Source organism: Rhinolophus hipposideros (assembly GCF_964194185.1).
Source record: "Rhinolophus hipposideros genome assembly, chromosome: 12".
NCBI lineage: Eukaryota > Metazoa > Chordata > Mammalia > Chiroptera > Rhinolophidae > Rhinolophus > Rhinolophus hipposideros.
Genome location: NC_138058.1, coordinates 50,650,753 through 50,671,537, shown reverse-complemented (window position 1 = coordinate 50,671,537; position 20,785 = coordinate 50,650,753). Strand labels below are relative to the sequence as shown.

Genomic DNA, 20,785 nt, shown 5'->3' with positions numbered 1-20,785 from the left:
ACAGATGTGAAAACCAGGCATATGGAGGGTCAACTGTATATTTATTGAAAAAAATCCATGTATAAGTGGACCCATATAGTTCAAACCAGTGTTGCTCAAGGGTCAAATGTGGTACATAGCTAACATTTCTTGATTATGTACTATTTACTATTGTCACCTCTTTTCCTCTTGTCTTGGGAGTAATTTCTATAGCCTCTCTTCTTCAAACTTCCTTTCCATTCCCAGGAAACTCAGACAGTCTTAGTCCTGATCCTGGTTAGATTCTGGGTCTTGACCTCCCCCTTTCAGTATTTTACATCCAGTTTGCTGTCATTGCTACAAATATTATGATTTAAAAGTTCTCTGTAAATACAATTAGCAATACTGCTGTGAGAGCCATTTTAAGTTCTTATTTTATTGACACAAAGAACCCGAGTTTCTTAGCAAAAATGGTTGGTATGAAATGGGAAAGGGTAAACTGCTGAGTGACAATGGAAAAAACAAGTAATTAAAACCATGCTTACAAAATTCAGGACCAAAATATTCAGACAGCTTTCAGAAAAGAAAATTGAGAAATTAAAGAATTTTCCTAAATATCCAGAAAGTAACCTCTTAAAGTTAGGATTCAACTTCAATCTTTTAAACTTTGGGGATGTCTTTTTGCTAAATAGGAGGAGCCTTAGGAGAAAATCCCTTTTTTGTTCTGTTTTTTTTTTTGTTTGTTTGTTTGTTTCAGCGGGATTCGTAAGCGCACATGGTGACCTGGCTGGAAAACACTAAGAGACATCTCCCCCATTGCCAACCCCCTCTCTGACTTACCACTCACGCAGTCCAAGGCTTTTGATCACATAGAGATTGCAGACACCAAATAAATTAGGCAGATGGAACTCATACATCAAAGCCACCTACTTGGATTCCTTTTTGGCCATTGGTGCATTTCCGCGCTCTCTTTTTCTCTCCCTCTTTTTTAATTAGCCTCATCAATCTGACTCTGACAAGGTCCTACCTCTCCATACCAATAGTTGAGGTGAAATAGTAATTTGTCCTCAAGCTTTCCCTTACTTCTCCACTTGAGTGACCATCAATGCCACATGGCACCCTACTCATTACAAGGGCTCAGGTGCCTCTGTGGGAAGGTGTGTGCCAAGTCCTGCCAAACTGGTTACTCCTTCCAAAAGAACAGGATGGTTCTCCAAGCATTCTGCACATCAGATGATTACACTCCACTGTGCCTGATGAAATCCTGGCATGCTGAGAGCTGTAAAGAACACAACACATTTTTACGTACTCTTGAGAGTATCTGATTCATAATAGCTATTCATGCACTGGCATGCGATTACCTGGACTCAAGTAATTTTTAAAGGTTTATCCAAATCAAGAATTGAAGATAAAAACAGAGTTGTCGCGGGTGGTGGCCTTGCTGTCTGAGGTGGGGGCAAATGTCTATTGACCTGTGTTGAATTCACCATTTTCTGGGACATCTGACTTAATCTTTGTCTCCTGGTCTTGAGACTGTGGATCTGGAATGTTGAGCTCGCTCATGTGGACAAAGTTTGGATTTCTCATCATTCATGGAGAGCTGCCTTCTGGCTTCTAGCAGTGGCATCTTGGCTGATTCTTGGGTCCTCCTTGAGTCTTTACCCTTTTCTCCCTGCCCTTCTAAGAGAGAAACTGTCCTTTTTCTCCTCTCATCTATCCACAGCTGGCTTAAAGTCCTCTTGTCCTCTCAGGGCTTCCCCAGCCCTTTGCATGGGGAGGGGAAGGTCCAGGCACTCATATTCCCCAAATGCAGTAGCTATGATTTGTACCCCCAAAATGCAGCAGCTATGGGCAGTCATTTTCTGCAGAGGCTTTTCTATCTAGTCCATTTAAAGACTTTGAGAAATGGAGATACCTTATCGTACTCTGACAGCTTATTTCGGCTATTCACAAAGCAGCATTAAACTCCTGTTATGGGTTCATAACAGAACAGGCTATTGAGAGAGTATAATGGTTTTTCATACTTTTGAATATCCATCATTCCACCAATACTATAGCCAATTTATGTTTTTAGGGATCTTATGGTAGGCCTTCCTGCTTTTCATTAAGGCACAGTTCTTGGGAGAATAATGTGCTATACTGTACCTACGATCATGACCTGCAAATGTGAGCAGTCACGAAATGTTGTTGGCGATAATAAATAACAACAATGACAACAGCTGTCATTTATATATGGAGCACTTATTATATGTCAGCCTTTACATTCACGATGTTTCTAAGTGTTTTATATTCACTATGTTTGATTCTCAGAGCAACCCTAAGAAGGATATTGTGACTCTGATCCCCATTTCACAGATAAGGAAGCAGAGGCTTGGAGAGGCTAAGTAAATCCCTCTACCCCACACACAAAAAAATCACACTAGAATTTGAACCAAACTCTGTATGACTCCACATCCCAGACTCTATATTGTTCTGTTGCTATGTCATCAGAGCATATCATTAGACCCCCCTGTCTTGGCTTTGGATCTGTGCATTTTCTTGGATTCCCTCCTGGCTTCCTCACTAGTCTCGTTTGTGGCACCTCATTTTCCAATGGAGCTCTAAACACTCAACTGCCTCAGAGCCAGCCTTGACCTGAACTCTTAGTGTTTCTAGCTACACTTTCTCTAAGCAATCTCATCAAGTCCTGTGAATTTTTGTTTGTTTGTTTTTGTTTTGTTTTGTTTTGTTTTATGAGGATGATGTAGGAGTCCTGGCTACACATAGGCCTTGTGGGAACCAGGCTGCTGGGGCAGGGTCTGGATGGGGAGCATGAGAGGCAGGGGGCGCCTGGATGGAAGACATGGCTGTCATGCCACCTACAGTGTGGACAATGTAGGAGCTCCGGGAAAGGTGAAGGAGATTGATTTGGATGGCAGGCTAGGTATCCCTCCAAGAGGCTGTTTCATTAAGCGCAGAATAGGTCTCGAGGGCTCAGACTTAAGAAAACATGTTCTTATTTTTACATCCTTCTGTTTCCACTCAGTGTTCCGTAGTCCCGTGAAATTTAAATATCGACACCTATATGCTGACATCTCTAAAATCTAAATCTCCATGCCAGCCTGCTTCCCTTACTCTCAGTTTCATACATCCAATGGATATTTCCAAATGGCATCTCAAACTTCAGTCCAAAACAGATTTTTTTTTCCTTCTTCCCCAAGCATGTTCCACATCTCAGGTCATGATGCCACCATTCAAAAACCGAGACCAGAAATGTAGCCGTGGTTCTTGATTTCTCATTTTCCTTATCTGTATTCACAATAATTCTGTGACTTCAGACTCTATCCACTTCTCTGTTTCTACTGCTGTCTTTGTACTCTAAGCTACTAACACTCCTTGTCTGGACTATTACAATATCCTCCTGACTGGTTTCCTGATTTCTGCCTTCAGCCCCAATTCATTTTTCACATAATTTTCTGAGTGACATTTAAAGCATGAATCAACTCATGCCCCTCCCCTGCTTAAAACTCTTCAAGGGTTTTCTTTTGACAGGAGTCCAGTCTCCATAGGCTGCCCTTTAAGACCATTTATGATCTGACGATTGGCTAACTCTGCACCTGAATCTCATGCCTCGTTCACTACTCTCTTTTCAGTTACTTAGAAGTACAAATCTTTTTTGTGCCTCAGGACCTTTGAATTGGCTGTTTTCTCTTCTTGGAATGCTCTCTCCCTGGCCTGTGGTGCTCAACAAATGTTAATTGAACAAATAAGAATAGTAGATCGCTTCGCCTACATGATTAATAGAAATAATAAGTAATACGAAAAAATCACGTTCTTAGTAACTTATTTAGTCATTTGTATTTATGACATTTAAATTATACAGGGTGAATATAATTAGGTTATGGGTTTATGAAATACGTTTATATATTTACGTGGATACAGTAGGGAGGAGAAGGAAGCAGGAGTGGGAGTGAGAGGAAACACACCTAGCATGTGATAATCATTAATCGTTAATCCTGTGAAGTGGATACTGATATCCCTGTTTTTCAGAATTTAGGTGATTTGGAGAGGTTAGGTAGGTAACTGGCTAAGAGTAAGTAGGTAGGAAGCAGTGGATCTGGAATTTATAAGTGGTCTGACTCTAGCAACCATGTGTGGTCCCTAGATCCTGGTGTGTGGGAACAAACACATGAGGAAGGAGGTTTCAGGGTAAGAAAAAGGGGACACACCTGGAAACGCTGCCTTTTTGCTCACACTGGAAGCATCACTGGCTGCTGTGAGTTGGAGAGACTGGACATCTTACTTATCTCCAATAATGCTGTGGTTGTCAAACAGGGTCTGCATGGGCTGAATTAGACCCAACTTCAAAACCCAGTATCCACACACACGGCTAAGGTGGGAATACAGTTAGGTATGGCAATTAACGAGCCGCCATCTGCTAAAGCGTCACACTCTGAGTGGGACTTAACATGGTTATGGGTTTCTTTGAAAGTGTTTTTTTTTTTTTCCCCACCATATGTGCTTAAAGACTCTAAAAAGGAAACAGGAATGTGAAAAAGAATGGTGACATTCTGTAGTGTGTCAGTGAAATGAGAAACTGATCAGACACTGTCTATTTTGGGGGATTAATGGTATTTTATGGTTCCAGGCTCCTAGTTAGTGACAAAATGGTACTGCCAAGATGGCTTACCACATGCGTGGGGTAGAGAAGAGCCCCGTGGTAGGCGCTCCTTCTAAAATTTGCTTTTGGATTTGCCCTGGACTAAGTTGACATAAATACAGAAAATAGCCCTTTTCCTCCAAGGCCTAACAGAGATAGCATCTAATCCGCTTGGTTGACCCATAGTCTTCCCAATGGAAAGTAACCTCTCTGTCATAGGTTTTCCTATTGCATTTTGTTTTCACCTCTGTGATACCATTCATCCAAGGTAGCTGTCTGTTAGTATCTTGCATTTCTACCGTGTTTCTCCGAAAAGAAGACCTAGCCGGACTATCAGCTCTAATGCATCTTTTTGGAGCAAAAATTAATATAAGACCCAGTCTTATTTTACTATAACTGACTGGGTTTTATATTAATTTTTGCTCCAAAAGACGCATTAGAGCTGATTGTCCGGCTAGGTCTTCTTTTCAGGGAAACACGGTATCTTTCTCTTCCACTAATTTATAGCTCCCTGAGGGCACAGGCCATGGCTTTTGCATCTTTGCAAAATCCAGTGGGACCTAGCACAGTGACTTACATTGGAGGTGCTCACTATATGTTGCTGAATGAAAATAAAATTGTTTTAGGGAAACAATTTAGAATCATGACTTTAACATAAGATACCTCAGTTATTTAGAGAAATGACATATTGTAGATCAATAACATAATGGACTACTACATCCTTACATTAAATGCTAAAACAACAAGGGCAACAACAAGAAACAAGCCTGATATGACCAAGAAAAAAATGTCTACTCTTTATGAGAGCCAGTGTGTGGTTTTGGTTAAATTGCATTGGATAAATGTTATGGAATCCAAATGTTTGAAATGAGGAGGGGTATTGCTTTTGGTCTTTGCACTGGGGTGAAGGCTGAAAGCTTTTTAGAATATTCATAGTTAGCTTAGCATAGGTATGTCAATAAATCATTGCCATAGCTCTGTGATAATTGGAGCTGGGTGTGTGTGTGTGTGTGTGTGTGTGTGTGTGTGTGTGTATAAAGCTTTTTATAAGAAAATATTTATTTAAGAACTTCCTGACTGTAAAGAGAAATACAATGAATGTCATAAAGCACCTATGTATTTTGGTAAATATGCTTGGAGCAGGCGAAATATTTTGTTTTCTAAATATTTAAACATGGCCAACATATTGGAATGTTTAAATGCTGTTTGAATACTGACAGAAACAAAGAAGGCCTCTAGAGTAATACAGTAGATATAATTCTCTCTAATTTAGAAAGGAGAGTTGGGAGATGAAGAATGACATAATCAAAGTAACATTTGAGGAAGACGCATTTGGCAACAGTATCCAGGATAAGCCCAGGCAGGGTTGTTCCTGGAATGGTGGGGACCAGCGGGAAGCTGTAATAATAATCCAGATGTGAGGTGAGAGAGGCATACTGACAACAATTGGAAGAAATGTACAGGAAAAATTGGCTATAAAAGACATGTCAAAGGAAAAATCCCCACCCCTTTGTGAATGTGATAGATAATTCTAAAATATTGAGCCTGAGTGACTTGAACGACTTGTCAATATCAGAGAGCGGGAAGTGGGGAGGGGCAGAATTTACTTTTGGACATGTTGAGTTCAATCATACACTGAAACACCCAGGTGGAAATTCTCTGGCTCTATCTCTGTCATTTTTGAATGTTGTTATTCTCTGAGGGATCTCAGATGCATGGGGAGATTTCGGATCTGGAGACAGCAAAGGGAAATTTAAGACAAGTGAAGAACAAGCTAAGTTTGAAAACATTGAGGTCACAGCACAGCCACAGCTGAGACACGCCACAGTGTTCTGGTTGGATATTTGATCTCACAGCATGCTGACTTCCTGCCAGGCTAAATGCCCTCATACAGTGACTGTATTCTGGCTTAGACTTCTGCTTCTACTCATCTATAAATATGTAGTTTGTAGGCAGGCATTAGAACATGACGACTTTATAATTTAAAAACAAGAAGGTGAAAAATTCTTGGGCTAACCAGGTCGCTTAGGTGGTTGGAGTGTTGTGCTCCCACTGCCGAGGTCACTGGTTCGATTCCCACATGGGCCAGTGGGCTGCGCCCTCTACAGCTAAGATTGTGAACAACAGCTCTCCCTGGAGCTGAGTTGCTGTGGGCTGCCGGAGTTTGGCGTGGGCTACCATGTGCTGCCAGAGCATCATCATGAGAGGTCATCCCGCCTGGGGAACAAGGCTCATAAAACCAGCATGGGCCAGGGAGCTGTATCCTACACAACTAAACTGAGAAACAATGGCTTGAACCGGAGTTGGGGGGGGGGAGGCAGGAAAAGGGGAAAAAATTCTTATTTTGTAGTGGCCCCACATACTGAAGCCTCCAATGTGCAAGGTAGACATGCAAATCAAAGAGTTATATTCTAACTGTAACTCCAGTATGCCTGATCTAATCCTCTTGGTAAAATTTAACTCATCCTTTGAGAACTAACTCAAAAGCTACCATCTCTAAGCAGCCGGCCTGACTCTCCCAAGCAGTTAATTTTTTCATTTTCCACGTTCCCACAACACTTTGTTCTTATTTCTACTCGAGCACATAGAACAGTCTGTGTGTCTGTCTCTTGCTACTAGACGGGGAGCATCTAGAAGATGGGAGCCATTTACTTATCTTTGCATTTCCTGCTCCCCTACCAGAGTGGAGGGTTAGTGGCTGCCATTTTTATTGTTGGAAATATCCAAAAGAGAAAATTTAAGAACGTGGATGGAGCAATGTGCAGTTGCCGTAGCAAAGCCTGTGTCCGCATCATATGTCACATTCCTGCTGATGGCGTTAACACTGTACCAGCAGAGGCAGTGAGCTCATTACGTGCTGCTGGCCCATATTTGTAATGTGTGACATTTTTTTATGAAATACTGTCAAAGGTAATCCATCACAAACTTTGGATTATATGCTGAGACTGATCTTAAACATAGCCATAAATGAACTTTGAGGATAATGCTATGTTCTAAGGAGAGGACGATCCAAGTGTTCTGGCTGGGAAAATGAGGCAGAACATAGTGTTCTTTTAAATTCACCAGAAGTGCCTGAAGAAAGAGGCTTCCTTGTGTCTACTCCAGTTAGGGGCAGGGTTATTGTGTGAAGATAATCAGGTGACTCTGAAGTATAGCAGAATATTTGTTTCCTGCAGAACATCAGTGTTTGAAAAGGGAGCGAGGACTTGCCAAGTCTCTGACCACCCCTAAGACTGGCAAAGTTTGTCATCACTTTATCTCAAGAGGCAGTTTTTAAAAATAAAAGGACACATGACAACTTGAGTGACTTACAGATGTCAACTATAGGCTCCCACTTGAAAAGATATTCTCTATAATAGCGATAAAGATCTAGGATTTTACACATATTATTGGGTATAAAGAAAAGAAAGCTTCTAAGTCTCATCATTTTTGTGTAAGTCCAGATAAGACTCCTTTGATGGGCTTAGCATTTCCTTTTAAGGGAAAGCTTATAGGTGAGAGGAACACTAAAATTATAATTCTTTGTCTTCCTTAATTAGACTAGAGCTCACCATAGATCTTGCTGAAGGTGTAAGAAAATCCAAGCAATAATTCACATTGTCAGGTCAGCAGAAATTGGCATGGGGGTCTGATATGACTGAAAGATTTGCTTAAGTGATCTGTGAACTGAACAGCTCAGAGGAGGTAGAAGTCTTCATCGGAAACATACCCTCTGAAGATACTGAGCACAAACAGCAATGAAAATAAATCTGAGCAAGCCTCTCATATCACCTTTACAGGTGCCAGTCCAGAAGAAATATACAAATCACATTAATACCAATTGATGCAGGGCACTAATTAATAAGTCCCATTAAACTGTGGAGTAATGACATTTAGCATCTAATGAATGCTTCATAATCTCTTGATCATTAATATTTCATAGCGTAAGAACGTAAGAATTGGCACCCCTAGGCTCATGCAGCATGGTTTTCTGTCTCTGACATGGCCCCCAAGGGCACTGAATGGCACGAGGGTACTGCACCTCTGTTGTAAGAATACACAACATAAGAAATTAACTCTTTCAGTACCCTGGGTCCTAACATGTCTTCATTTTAGAAAATGTGAATGTTCCTGCCATTGTCAGAATGAACATCTGTGATTGCTGTGTCTCTTCTGAATGGAAGAGAGCTGACATGTTGACTTTGGTGTGTAGCATTGCTTTGTTGTTGTTCTCCCCAGTCCATGCAAGAAACTTGCCCAGGAGAAAAATCATTACTTTGATTTATTCCTGGGGGATTTCTTTATTCAAAAGGAAAAATCACTTCACAGAGCAGGTGCCATTGCAAGGGTTTATTGATTCTATGCTCTTCTAGAAATTCCAGGAGGCTGTCAGTCTGGTGGGCGATGGAGGTAATCAAAGAAAAAGAAGTCCATCTCCGTGCAGGCTGAAGCGAAATGGGGAGAAACCACTCGGGTCATCAGTCTGTCGCTTCAGGGACTGACAGTCGGTGTCCTTTCTTTCAGAAGAGGGGCTGGAGCAGAGAGAATGCTCCGAGGTTGCAATGGGCAAGTGAGAGGGAAAGACGAAGACAACAGAGAGCTTGCCAATGGGCGGGAGAAAGGGTCTTCAGCTCCAGATCAAGATTTCAAGGAGTTAAACAGGACGACGCAGCCCGACCTGGATGGGATGTGCTTCTGGGTACCAAACGGGATCCTGATCAAAATCAAGTTGGACAAGTGACAAGACTGAGTCTGATGCTGGTGGATGTCTTTTAAGGTCGTTGGAGGGGACAGGACAGGAGGCAGCGTGCTTTGGGGTAGGTGCAGAGAAGCTTCGGGTCCAGGGCAGGGACCTAAAGGGCCGGGGAGCGGGGAAACAGAGGGACAAATGAGTGGGGGAAAGAGAGAGTGGAAGAGTTGAAGAAAAGTCAGGGGTGAGTAGGGACAGGGTTAAGGGAAGAGAGGAGGAGAAGGGAGAAAAGAGAGGGCGGCGAGGAGGATTCAAAAGGGAAGGGGGACACTGGAGAGAAGTGAGGACTGTTAGATCTGGAGGAAGGAAGAGGGGCGAGGAGAGTGCGCGGGGTGGGGGGACCAGAGTGAGTCCGGGGGGCTGGCGAAGGGGAAGAGGGCCAGAAAGTGCTGTCGGCTGGGGAAAGGCGAGGGGACTGGGGGCCGGTGAGCGCGCGAGGGCAGTGGGAAGGGGAGACAAGGAAGGGGGAGCGGGAGGCCGCGGGAGGGCGGCGGGGGCAGGTGGGGGGCGCGAGGGGGAGCGCGGAGCAGCGCCGGGGCCAGGCGCATTGTGTCTGGCGGCGGCTGCGGCGGGGCGGGCAGCCATGGAGCCGCGGGCGCTCATCACGGCGCTCAGCCTCGGCCTCAGCCTCTGCTCCCTGGGGCTGCTCGTCACGGCCATCTTCACCGACCACTGGTACGAGACCGACCCCCGGCGCCACAAGGAGAGCTGCGAGCGCAGCCGGTCGGGCGCCGACCCCCCGGACCAGAAGAACCGCCTGATGCCGCTGTCGCACCTGCCGCTGCGGGACTCGCCCCCACTGGGGCGCCGGCTGCTCCCGGGCGGCCCCGGGCGCACGGACCCGGAGTCCTGGCGCTCGCTGCTGGGGCTCGGCGGGCTGGACGCCGAGTGCGGCCGGCCGCTCTTCGCCACCTACTCGGGCCTCTGGAGGAAGTGCTACTTCCTGGGCATCGACCGCGACATCGACACCCTCATCTTGAAAGGTGAGCGGCCCGCGCGCGGAGCACAGCCCGCGGCTCCCCAGGGGCGCGCCGGTGCGGGCAGCCACCGCCTCCCCACCGCGGCCCCGCACTCCGCTCCCGGGCACATTCTTTCATCCTTCCCCGCCGCCTCCTGCCTGTATCCCTCCTTCCTTCCTTCTTCTCTCGCTCGCTCTTCTCTCTCTCCATGACTCCTCTTTCCTTCTCATCCCGGTCTTCCTTTCCCCCCCGCCCCTCGCCCCCCCGCCTTTATCTGCTTCTTTCCTTCCGTTGCCTCCTTTCCCTCTCCTCTCATCCTTCGCTGTCTGTGCACCTGCCTGGCTTGGAATGCGTGTGTGGATTTTCTTGAAGCTGCTCCCCGTGGGGTAACAATCCAAGAGACCTGACCTTTCCCAGTCGAGCTCCTTCCCTCAAGTTGTGCTTTCCTCTGCGAAAAATCTTTGGAAGAAAAGGGGTGCCAACCTCCGAAGTGGTGGCAAAGGGGCTTTTTGTGTGTGTCGAGCTGAACTTGGTAGCAGAGGGAACTGATGTGGTAGCTGGCAGGCTAATGGGGAACGGAGGAGGCCCGAGGACTATTCCTGCAAAGCCCCTAAATGCAGGGTTCTTAGGGATGAGACCGCAAATACACCATCCGTGCATGGGTGGAGCAAGCTGGACTCAGATAGGACATCCACTTTTTCCAACCTTCCCAGATGTCTGGGCCCACCATCCTCGGTGTCTAGGCACACGAGGGTGAGGAGAGGAGAGAACATGCCCAAATCCTTCAAAGTATAGCTTTCTGGATTTGCACATGGAATCTCTACCTAATCACTCTTTTATGTGTCTGTGATACCTTGCAGGGCTGTTTTTGTTGTTGTTTTGTTATTTGGCACTGAGTTGTAGAGGATCAATGTACTCACGAAACCTATGCAACACCTGGTCCCCAGGCATGTAATCAGACAGTTTGATGTTTTTTTGGTTGGTAATCTCATGTAAAAATATTCATTGTGACAATCCCATTGGGGAAGCTTCCTTCTAAATGGCAGAGCTCCACCCTTAATATAAATTCTTTTTCTTTGAGATGAAGAAAAACAATATTTCCCTTGGCTTCATTACTGCAAAAAAAGGAAAAAGTCTGCAAACAGTACATTTTATTATTTAGTAGCCACTTCAGGAAAGCAAAAGAACAGACTTGTGTTAAATTACAGTTTGGAATGGAATTACTCAGAAAGGAGGGGGTTAATAATATTTTGGCCGTCAGAATCTTATTAGTTGGTATATTCTTCATTTCTCAAGCATGTCAACTTCCTCCTTCCCATGGCTAGCTCAGCTGGGGACTGCCATCTGAAACCTGTCTGTGCATGGAAGGACTCCAGAGCTTTTGGGGGCAATCAGATATAGTAACTTTTCCTATAAAGAAAAAGTGCACCTTTTTCTTTCCTCTCCTAACTTGCATCCAAATCTGACTTCTCCTCATAAAGATGCTGCATAATTAATTCTGATAGTAACATAGTACATGAATAAACTGTAAAAGCTGAATTTGGAGGCTTGTTATGGAATGCTCATTTAGGCAAGGCAATTTTGAACACTAAGCAGTGTAGTCTGTCTTTGGAAATGACAGACCTGCATGTCTTTACATTCTTTCTATGCCTAGAGTATTTGATTGCATGTAAATTGGATATAGAATAATGCCTGCAACATCGGGGCAGAGTCCAACCCAATAGCAGGAGAGGGACCCTGCTCCTGGATACAGCACATTCCCCACCTGTTCAGGTGCCCTGGCTGGCTGAGGTGCCCAGCTCCTGGCCAGTCCAGAGTCAAATCCTAAAGATAGAAGAGACTTTAGAGGTCATTGAATCCAACCTGCCACCCATTGTTCAATTCCCTTCTTCTACAATCTTTCTGACAAATGGTTGTCCAGCCTACGAGTAGTACTTTCATAAGACAGAATTTGTATACTAGAGGAATTCTGCTTTTATGTGATGAATGCAATGTTTTAGATTAAAACAAACTCAGGTTTATAATATCGATGATGTTTAGTTAATCCTTTGTATAGAACACTAAAAAGTTTCTAGGTTGTAATCAGAAGACATGGGCTTTGTTGCTGGCTCTGCTGGTCATTTGCAGTGTGACCTCCAACAGGTGTCTGGGCCTCTTTGGCCTTCAGTTTCTTGTCTGTAGTATTAGGAATTCTTCAAAAATTCTATTTTTTAAAGAATTTTCTAGTTCTGAAGTCTATGATTGTGGTAATAATAACAAGGTAAATTTAGTTTCCTGGGAAGTTAATGAGCTGACATTATTAAGACACGAGGAGTTTGGAGAAAATGACAGACATCATTACATTATAGGACCATAATTTGTTATTTGGAAGATGGCCAAAAATGCCTGAAGTGCTTTTAACATTGCTACTCACCTACCTTGGGATAGTTCCACAACTCCTCTAGATTTGTTTCATCATCTATCAAGTGAAAGGGTGACATAGCTTTAAAATGAACAGCTATGAATAATTTGAGAAAGGAAAATATCACTAACATTTTCCTTTCTCAAACAGGTGACTTTGGCAATCGTCGTAGGTAAACATTATTACCTTTGTTTTGGCATCTGACTTTAGTGGCTGTGACATGAATTTCTTAAATGAGTCACATATTAATTAGAATTTTACATCACATCTAATTAAAAAAACTAGATAACTAGGGTCCCAAGTTCCATTCTTACTTTCTTTTCTGAATTATCTTGTTTATGAGTCCTAACATGTAGAAAGTTTAATAATAGGAAATGAAGAAAAAGAGACTCAAATGGGAGAGTGTTGAGGAGTGGGAAAGGGTCACAAGAACCACCTGGCATATTTAGTGAGCTTTTGAGAAAAAAAAAAAAGGTCAGCCTTTCTTCATTTGGACTCAGAGAGCAAAGCCAGGAGGTAGGTGAAAGTTGCAGAGGAAAATGTAGAATTGATAATATGGAAAACATTCTCACAACTGGAATTGTTTGCATTTCCTGTTACTGGAGGCAGGTATTTTTGAGAGCTGTAGAGGAGACAAACATTCAATGTGGACAATGAGAGATTGTTTAGAAATGAAGTGTGTAGACTTTGTAGTATTAATCTACTTAAGAGAAATCACATGAGCCAGAAAAACATTTCTCTCAATGGGACAAGTGTTTGGAAAAAACCATCAAAATCTGATTGTTACCCTTTCATTATGATTCTAGTTCACTTGTAGCCCAGAGTGACCCTCGAAGTTCTAGACTGGACCTTCAACCAGCTACCTCAATGAGAATGGAGGTGACGTTATTGATAAACCCATTAAGAAGCAAGACTAGAAAAAACCCTATGCTATTCTATCAGGCTGACAAACGACCAGTCACCAGCACAGTTTGAATACAGTTGTATTTCCAGCCACAAGTCCTGCTACTCACACTATGTTAACCAATCCACATTTCACTATCTTGCCCACTAGGGTAACATGGGAAATTACAAAGGCTTTAGAGATACTAGGTCTGCACTCTATTTCCATAGTTTACTGTCCGATGCAATAAATGCCCATCCAAAGCCTATTATGTGCCAGGTAATATTAGGAAGATTTTTGGCTACATACATGGGAGTTCTTTTGTATTTGAGTTGGTCAATTGACTCTAAATTATACTTTCATATAGGCCCTTCTTGCAGCTAACTTTTGATGCTAAGGATGCTTTGCTGGTCAAAGTAAAAACTGTCTCCGATAAGCATGCAAATGAAGTTATCTTCCACTCAGCAATAAGAGGGGTAGGTTGAGGGAGTCTAGTAGTAAGGAACTTGTGAAATGGACTTAAAGCTAGAGCCTCAGGCCCCTCAGTGACACTGGGACTGCCTACGGTGCTGCGAAAGAAGGCTTTCTTATGTGTGAAAGTCACAGAAAGTCAGTAAGGCAAAGGTGTGTGGCACAGATTGTGTAAGGAGCCCAGGAAATGAGAGGAGATGACCTAAAGATAGGTTCTTCATTCCACATCACCTCCCTGTCTGGGAGGTTGGCTTACATTAAATTATGGCCCTACCACCTACTACCTTTATGAAATTCTCTGGGTCTTAGTTAATCTGTCAAATGGAGCTGATAATATTTCATTCATTCCCCCAATTTATTTACTCAACAGACATATATTGAGAATCAGGAATTGTTCTGGGTGCAGAAGATACAAGAGTGAACATTATGGATAAAAATGCCTGCCCTCACTGAGTTTACGTCAAGTAGTGGATTTATTTTCTAATGGATTTTATAGTAACTACTCTTAGTAAGTTATGGGATGAGCACTTTGGGAAGGCGGCTTGTATTGGTCGGTAAATGACAGAGAACACAGTGCAAAGTGATGGAGTGCTGTACCCTTTGGGCGACGCCCGGTCGTTCTGTTCCAAGTGTGATTCTTATGTTTAAACTGCTGGATGAACAGTGAAACAGGAGGACAGATGGAAGGAGACACACTTGGAAAGATTATATAATGCTTCTTTCAGTTACTGAAAACCCTGACTTTCATAAATAAACATTGATGAGACTAGTGAATATATTATGTAGAACTTTGGAGAAACTAAGTTTGAATAGAAATTAGTCATTGAAATTACATCAAAAGTTCCAACTGTTCTTGCCAGCCTTAACTTTACTTTAAAATTTTTTTAATTAAAATTTTTCATTAAAAGCAATTAACATTACTTTTTCAAATACGTGTACCTCATTTATGTAAATCAAATTCTAATATTATATATTGCCTGCAATAAACTAAAGGAAAATTAATGCTGTAGAGTTTGTTTTTATGAAATTTAAAATGATAGAATTTCAGAAATATGAAGATTATAATTCTGTACGCCTAATGTTAACTTGTGTAAATCATTGGGGACTAAATTCTTGAAACTTGAAATAGAACATGTCCCTGTGGTTTCAGAAGCATTTTTCCTCTAATGAGATAAACAGAGATATCAAAGGCAATGGGACATAAATACTTTGTCATTTTGCTCTCTGCAACAACAGAAAAAGTTGGAGAATTGGTAGGAATTCATTGGGTCTGTTTTTTGCTCTGCTAATGATTTATCTGTTTCCCCTGTTGCTTATTTTCCATGAAATTAATAGTCCGTACAGGACCCACCAAGTTCTACCTGACACAGAAATAGATTGATGATTTTCTTCAGCTCATTTGTAGACCAAAGTATCATTTGTGTTGGAATAATTATCTCCCAAGAGCAGATATACCTAGGAAAGCTGAGAGGCTAGCACTGTTTCTCCCCCCTGACCCATCAATTCAGATATTATCCTCTGACCTTCTTTTAGACCAGAAGATGCTTTTGGCAAAACTTTTGGGGGTGCTAGGTATATCATTAAGACTTCCTTTTTCTTTCTTTATTTCTCAAGGCAAGAGGTCTCCGAAATTGTTTTGAGCACCATTCTACATAATTTATATTTATTCATTTTTAAGTCACGTGCATGGGCTGTACGAACACATCCATTGTAAAACACAGACAAAAGCAAATTTTGAAGGGATGTGGTAATAAATAGATATAAATGGAAGTTCAACTATTTCACCCCGCATTCCAAAGGATTGCTTGTGTAGCCCGGGGGCATGTACACAACTCCACATTGAAGACTGCTTTTCTCACTGTTCATTAGCACCGCCAAGTTTCTCATCTGGGCAAAGGAAGGAGTGATTTTTCCTGTCATGGCTGAAATTTATGGTGAGTCTCCCAGTGTGTTGTTACATCACACGCAGGGGAGAGAAGAATATGCATTTTGTTTCTTTATCATTTCAGACATTAGACATAGGAATAAATGAACCCTTTTCAATTAAACAACTGCCAGCTCATACTACTTAATGATGAGATTTGTAGTTTTATCCCACAGTGTTTTGAGGCTCGCCGTACCCAAGTATGATATTCTGTATTCCGACATATTCTATTGCTAACACTCCTGAAGGTTATGTTGAATAGAAATTAAATTCTTACTTGCCACTCTTCTATCAAAAAAAGGTATTTCCTTTTCTATTCTTTCCACTTGCACACATAGATTGTCTTTTAAAGTAATTTATAAACACAAAAGTTGATGGTGTTTTAAGTGGTTTGTGATCACAATTGCCAGAATCAATGACATTTGTATCCACCATGTTTCATGGGTAACATTTAGCAGGAATTGAGAGGGGGGGAAAAAGAGTTTTTGCTATGTCATAGAAAGTTCACATCCAATTATACCCGAGTTGCTGTGATTTTTTTTTCCTTAGCTACTGATTTTTCTTCTTCAAAGCTTCAAAAGAGCCCTCAACCTCCATCAGGCAGACGGCTCATTATTGCAAGTGTTCTTGATTGCCATAGAAGATAAGCTTTTGTTGGGGGAGCATCTGGACATTACATTCCTTTGAGGGAATAACGGAGACTCCCAATGTCAATACAAAGTGGGAAACCATGAGGAATAGGAACATTGAAGGAATTTAGGCGGATCTTAGGGTTTTTCCAACAGTTACCAAGAATGAACTCTCCTTTCATCTTTGAATATACCTGCTGTGCAGTATACCCCAGATTACTGATCTGTGACCTCTGCCAAGCAAACTGTGACCTTGGATTGTCTGTCTTCTTATTCCCTGAGCCCACCTTCCCATGTCCACCTTATCTTTCAGGGAGATTCCTCTGTCCTTTAATACTCACCGGTGTGAACATCTGGGGCTCATTTTCTTGTATTATTTGCTGGTTATAAGAGCAAAAATAATCAGGTTTGGTCATCCTCCTCACTTCCCACCCATTTGCAAAAACAACTGGTGAAATGGAAGGAAATAATTGAAAACAACCAAACTGGAGGATTGGCAAATAATGCAAACAGAAAGTCTGTTTATTTTGTAGTAAAACATTAGCTCAGTACTTGGGGTCCAATTCAGATAAGATCATTTTAATTACGTAGACCTACTTTAGGTTTAAAAAAATTGCATTTTCTACAGTTACTATTTTTAAAAAGCACCACCCCACTGATATTGTTGAAAGCTTTCCACAACTGGTTGTAAAGATTTGTATCAAAATAAAGCTGTTTGGACTTTATCTTCAAAACCTGGTAAAACTCAAGACAGTTTATTTTTTTTGCTCTCTTATAGTATTTCCCTGTGGTTAAAAGTGATTGCAGTGATTAATCTGTTTTATTTCAAAGTTTCAACTAAAAGGAAGTATCTGAACTTCTTGGAGCATGAGAGAGCCGGCATGAAGCTGACAGCCTTTGTTTGCTGCAGAGTGACTGGAAACTACACGCTGTACTCCATCTTTCTTGTAACTCAGCCAGATAAGCTGATTGCAGACCAAACTAAAATGTCATGGGGCACCCATCAGGGAATGCATTAGCAAGTGAAAAAAAAAAAAGGGGGGGAACAATACAAACCATATTTTAATTCCTGTTATCTTGAATTACTGAGGACACATTGAATTATTTTCCATTAACTTTCTGGATGTCCCCCAGTGTTCAGAGTTTTTAATATTTTGTTCATTGGTGAAAACGCAATCAACTCATTTCTCCTCTAAGGATCTAAAGGATATAATATGTTCCCTTTTGGTTTCTCCAAGTTATTTGTTATTATCTAGGTAGTAGACAGGGAAGAGATTCCAGAAATACAAGTGGGAAATTCTGAATAGATAGATAATTCCAAAAGGCTTAACTGTCCCTTTACTACAGGTCACCGAACGACAAGTCAACACTGATGCTTTCATCTGCCATGTTAGTAAGCCCTGGTTTGCAGACTTAGGCTCTATAACAGTGGAACAGGCAGCGTAGGGGGTGTGGGGAGTGGGATGTGGGAGGCTGTATTTGGCTTTGATCTCCTTTGTCTACATTTTAAGGAATTTTTATTTGGTGTAGGGGATGTGAGCATTTGCTTCACTCAACAGTCAGCCAACACATGTTACTAGTGAGTGTTGGAAAAGAAATGGTTCTGAAAATAAGAGGCTACTTAGTGACAAACATGGGTGCTCTGTCCTCCTTGTCCCTCGAGGTTGTGCTTTCCTTAACCACACCCGGAGCTGTAAGGAAGCCCGGGGTGGGAATAGGTGGGGGAGTGCTGTTGGTTAATTTGTGTTTGAATGCCATGCCTTAACCTCTTACAATTTTGAAAATTGCTCACGGTAGTGTTTACAGTTGTCGTGGAATTTTAAATATGTGCATCCTGTTAAATGGTACTCAGTGAAGTTACCCTGAAAAACAACAGAATAGATCACTTGTCATGTGATTACAAAATTATGCACCGGATCATCAGAGTGACAATTTGACGTAGAAAATAAACTGTAGGGGGAAGAAACCAAAAATATAACGGCCAATGGGAATAACTGAGTCTCCGCCAGTTGAAACTCAGTGTTTGTTTCATGCCACTGTTACTTCAGAATCACTTCATCCAGGTGATTTAATCTTTAGCATTTAACATGTTGTAGGGAAACTTTTGTTTGGTGTGCAGGCAATAGAAGTATTGGTTGAAGGAACCTAAAACTAACAAATACTAGAAAAATGAAAAGATAAGCTGAACTCAAGATTGACAGGACAAACAATGACTACTAACGTGAATGTTTTGGAAACATGTTTTCCATTTTTTGGAAAAATGCTGTCTTTTTGTTCAGGTGTTGGAAACAAACAAAAGACACAGGAAACGGTTTAGTATTCAGCAGTAAAAGATAAAATCCAGCCAGAAGATGTCCACTGAAGAAGCATTAAAGTCATGTTGTGTTTCTTTCCTTTTTTTTCCTCAAGGGTGCCTTTTCTTTCGGAAACTCAAAATGATAGAAGGAAAATGGGTAAGCACCTGTAGAATCAGAGACTCGTAGAGTTGAAAGGAACTTGGAGTAGTTATCCTTACCCATTTTTTTTTTTTTTTTACTATTATGCCCTTGATAGATGATTTTCTCTTGTTTGTAAACCCCTGTCAATTACATGAAATTTCTAGTGTGCCACCTCTAACCCCATTCTTTGCTTTCCCAAAGCGTATTATCAGAATGCCTGGGAGGGAAGGGATGTTGTTATCAGCATAATCTCGAATTAGTTTTAATTTATAAAACAGAGTATCATTTGGACAGGGATGCCCTCCAATCTTGTAGAAGGGGCTTAGAGACAGCAATATGATTGGCAGTGGGGGTGGAGACTTTATCCAGACCGGGTATTTTTTAGGGGTGAGGGTTTAAGGGGAGCTGATGGATATCGTGAGCATGGGTGCTTCAGTCATCCCCAGGTGCAATTATTGATTTGGAAAGTTGGGAGCTGTACAAATAATTCATGACCTGTTAGTCTTCTGAACTGATCCCAATATACCTGATTTGGGAACATTTTTTTTTTTTTAATGACAGGAGAAATCATAAAAGGTCACAGTTTTGCATGCCCTCCAAATATGACAGAGTTATTAAAACAAAAGTGTCTGAGAGGCCCTGAGAGGCATTAAGCAGAGAAGTTCTCTATTCTCTAAACCAGACAGATAGATGATTCCGCAGTAATATTTTGATGGTGCCATGGGGGAAATTGAGTGCTGCTAACTAAGAGGCCCAGATTTTCATTTTGAAAATTTGTGGTATGGGTGTTTTTTAGAGCAGGTTTTTATTTCTAAATTATCACAGAGTTCTTATTGTAGCACTCTTTGAGTTCTATTTGCAGGTTAAAATGGCAGACTTCTCTTTTTTTTTCCTGGCCAAGTATTCTCCCATATATGTAGTTTTCTGGAGTTGTTTTTATTTCTGAAAAGGTCAGGTACAGCAGCATTTCTGATAAGTATGAAACATAATTTGGGTTGTGGGTCTAATATTTAAAAACACAATTAGTGAAAGTCCTTGATAAACATTTATCCACTCATAGAGGTGGGTTTATTGGTTAAGGATCTTTTAGTGCCAAATAACAGAAAACCCAAATGAAAATGGCTTAACCTACAAGGAAAATGTATCATCTCCCATAACAAGAAGTCTGGAGGAAGCCTGTACTTGGGGTGATTAAAGATTCAATGCTGTTGGGCGTTAGTAGCCCCAACATGGATGATTTGCCTTCAGGTTTATCTCTTCCTGCTCACAGCAGTGCAATGAATCTCTGCCTCACACAGTAGTTTAAAGACTAGGAAGCTGGAGAGGCCATGCTCCTTTTTTGTGAACCCTTTTTACAATAAATGCAATTTCCCAGAAGTCTCTCAGCAGACTTCTCACAGGTCTCATTGGTCAGAATTATGTCACATGACCATTCCTAAGCCAATCCCTGGCAAGTGGAATGGAATTATCATAATTCCTTTAGACCAGTCAAGCTTCCTCCATGTGCTGGGGAAGGTCCCAGTCTTCCCAGGAAGCACTTGGCTGCCTGACACCTGGACAAAATCCGGCTTTTGTTAGCAAAGGAAGCATGACTGTTGTGTACACAACCATGGTGACTGTCACAGACATGGCAATCCTGTCCTACCTGTGATCATTCCATAGGTAAAACAGGATTGAGAGGAGAACCCAGATTTCCTGTAGCTATTCTAGATTTACTATGTTCTATCTCCACATCCTGCCCCGATGGGCATAGG

The 20,785-nt window shown here is 41.9% G+C and overlaps 1 protein-coding gene across 4 annotated transcripts in view; it reads left to right on the top strand.

Moving 5' to 3' along the window:
- Window positions 1–8,984: 8,984 nt before the first annotated feature.
- TMEM178A (transmembrane protein 178A) overlaps window positions 8,985–20,785 on the top strand; it is a 44,618-nt gene continuing 32,817 nt past the window's right edge. The window contains exons 1-2 of one of the 4 annotated variants that reach the window (XM_081068575.1): window positions 8,985–9,393; window positions 9,942–10,309. In XM_081068575.1, coding sequence (XP_080924701.1) covers window positions 10,087–10,309 — 223 coding nt within the window. In that variant the 5' untranslated portion in view covers window positions 8,985–9,393; window positions 9,942–10,086. Of the gene's footprint in view, window positions 9,673–9,740; window positions 10,310–20,785 lie in introns of those variants that run through there. The other 3 variants (XM_081068576.1, XM_081068574.1, XM_081068577.1) reach the window with 3 other exon arrangements.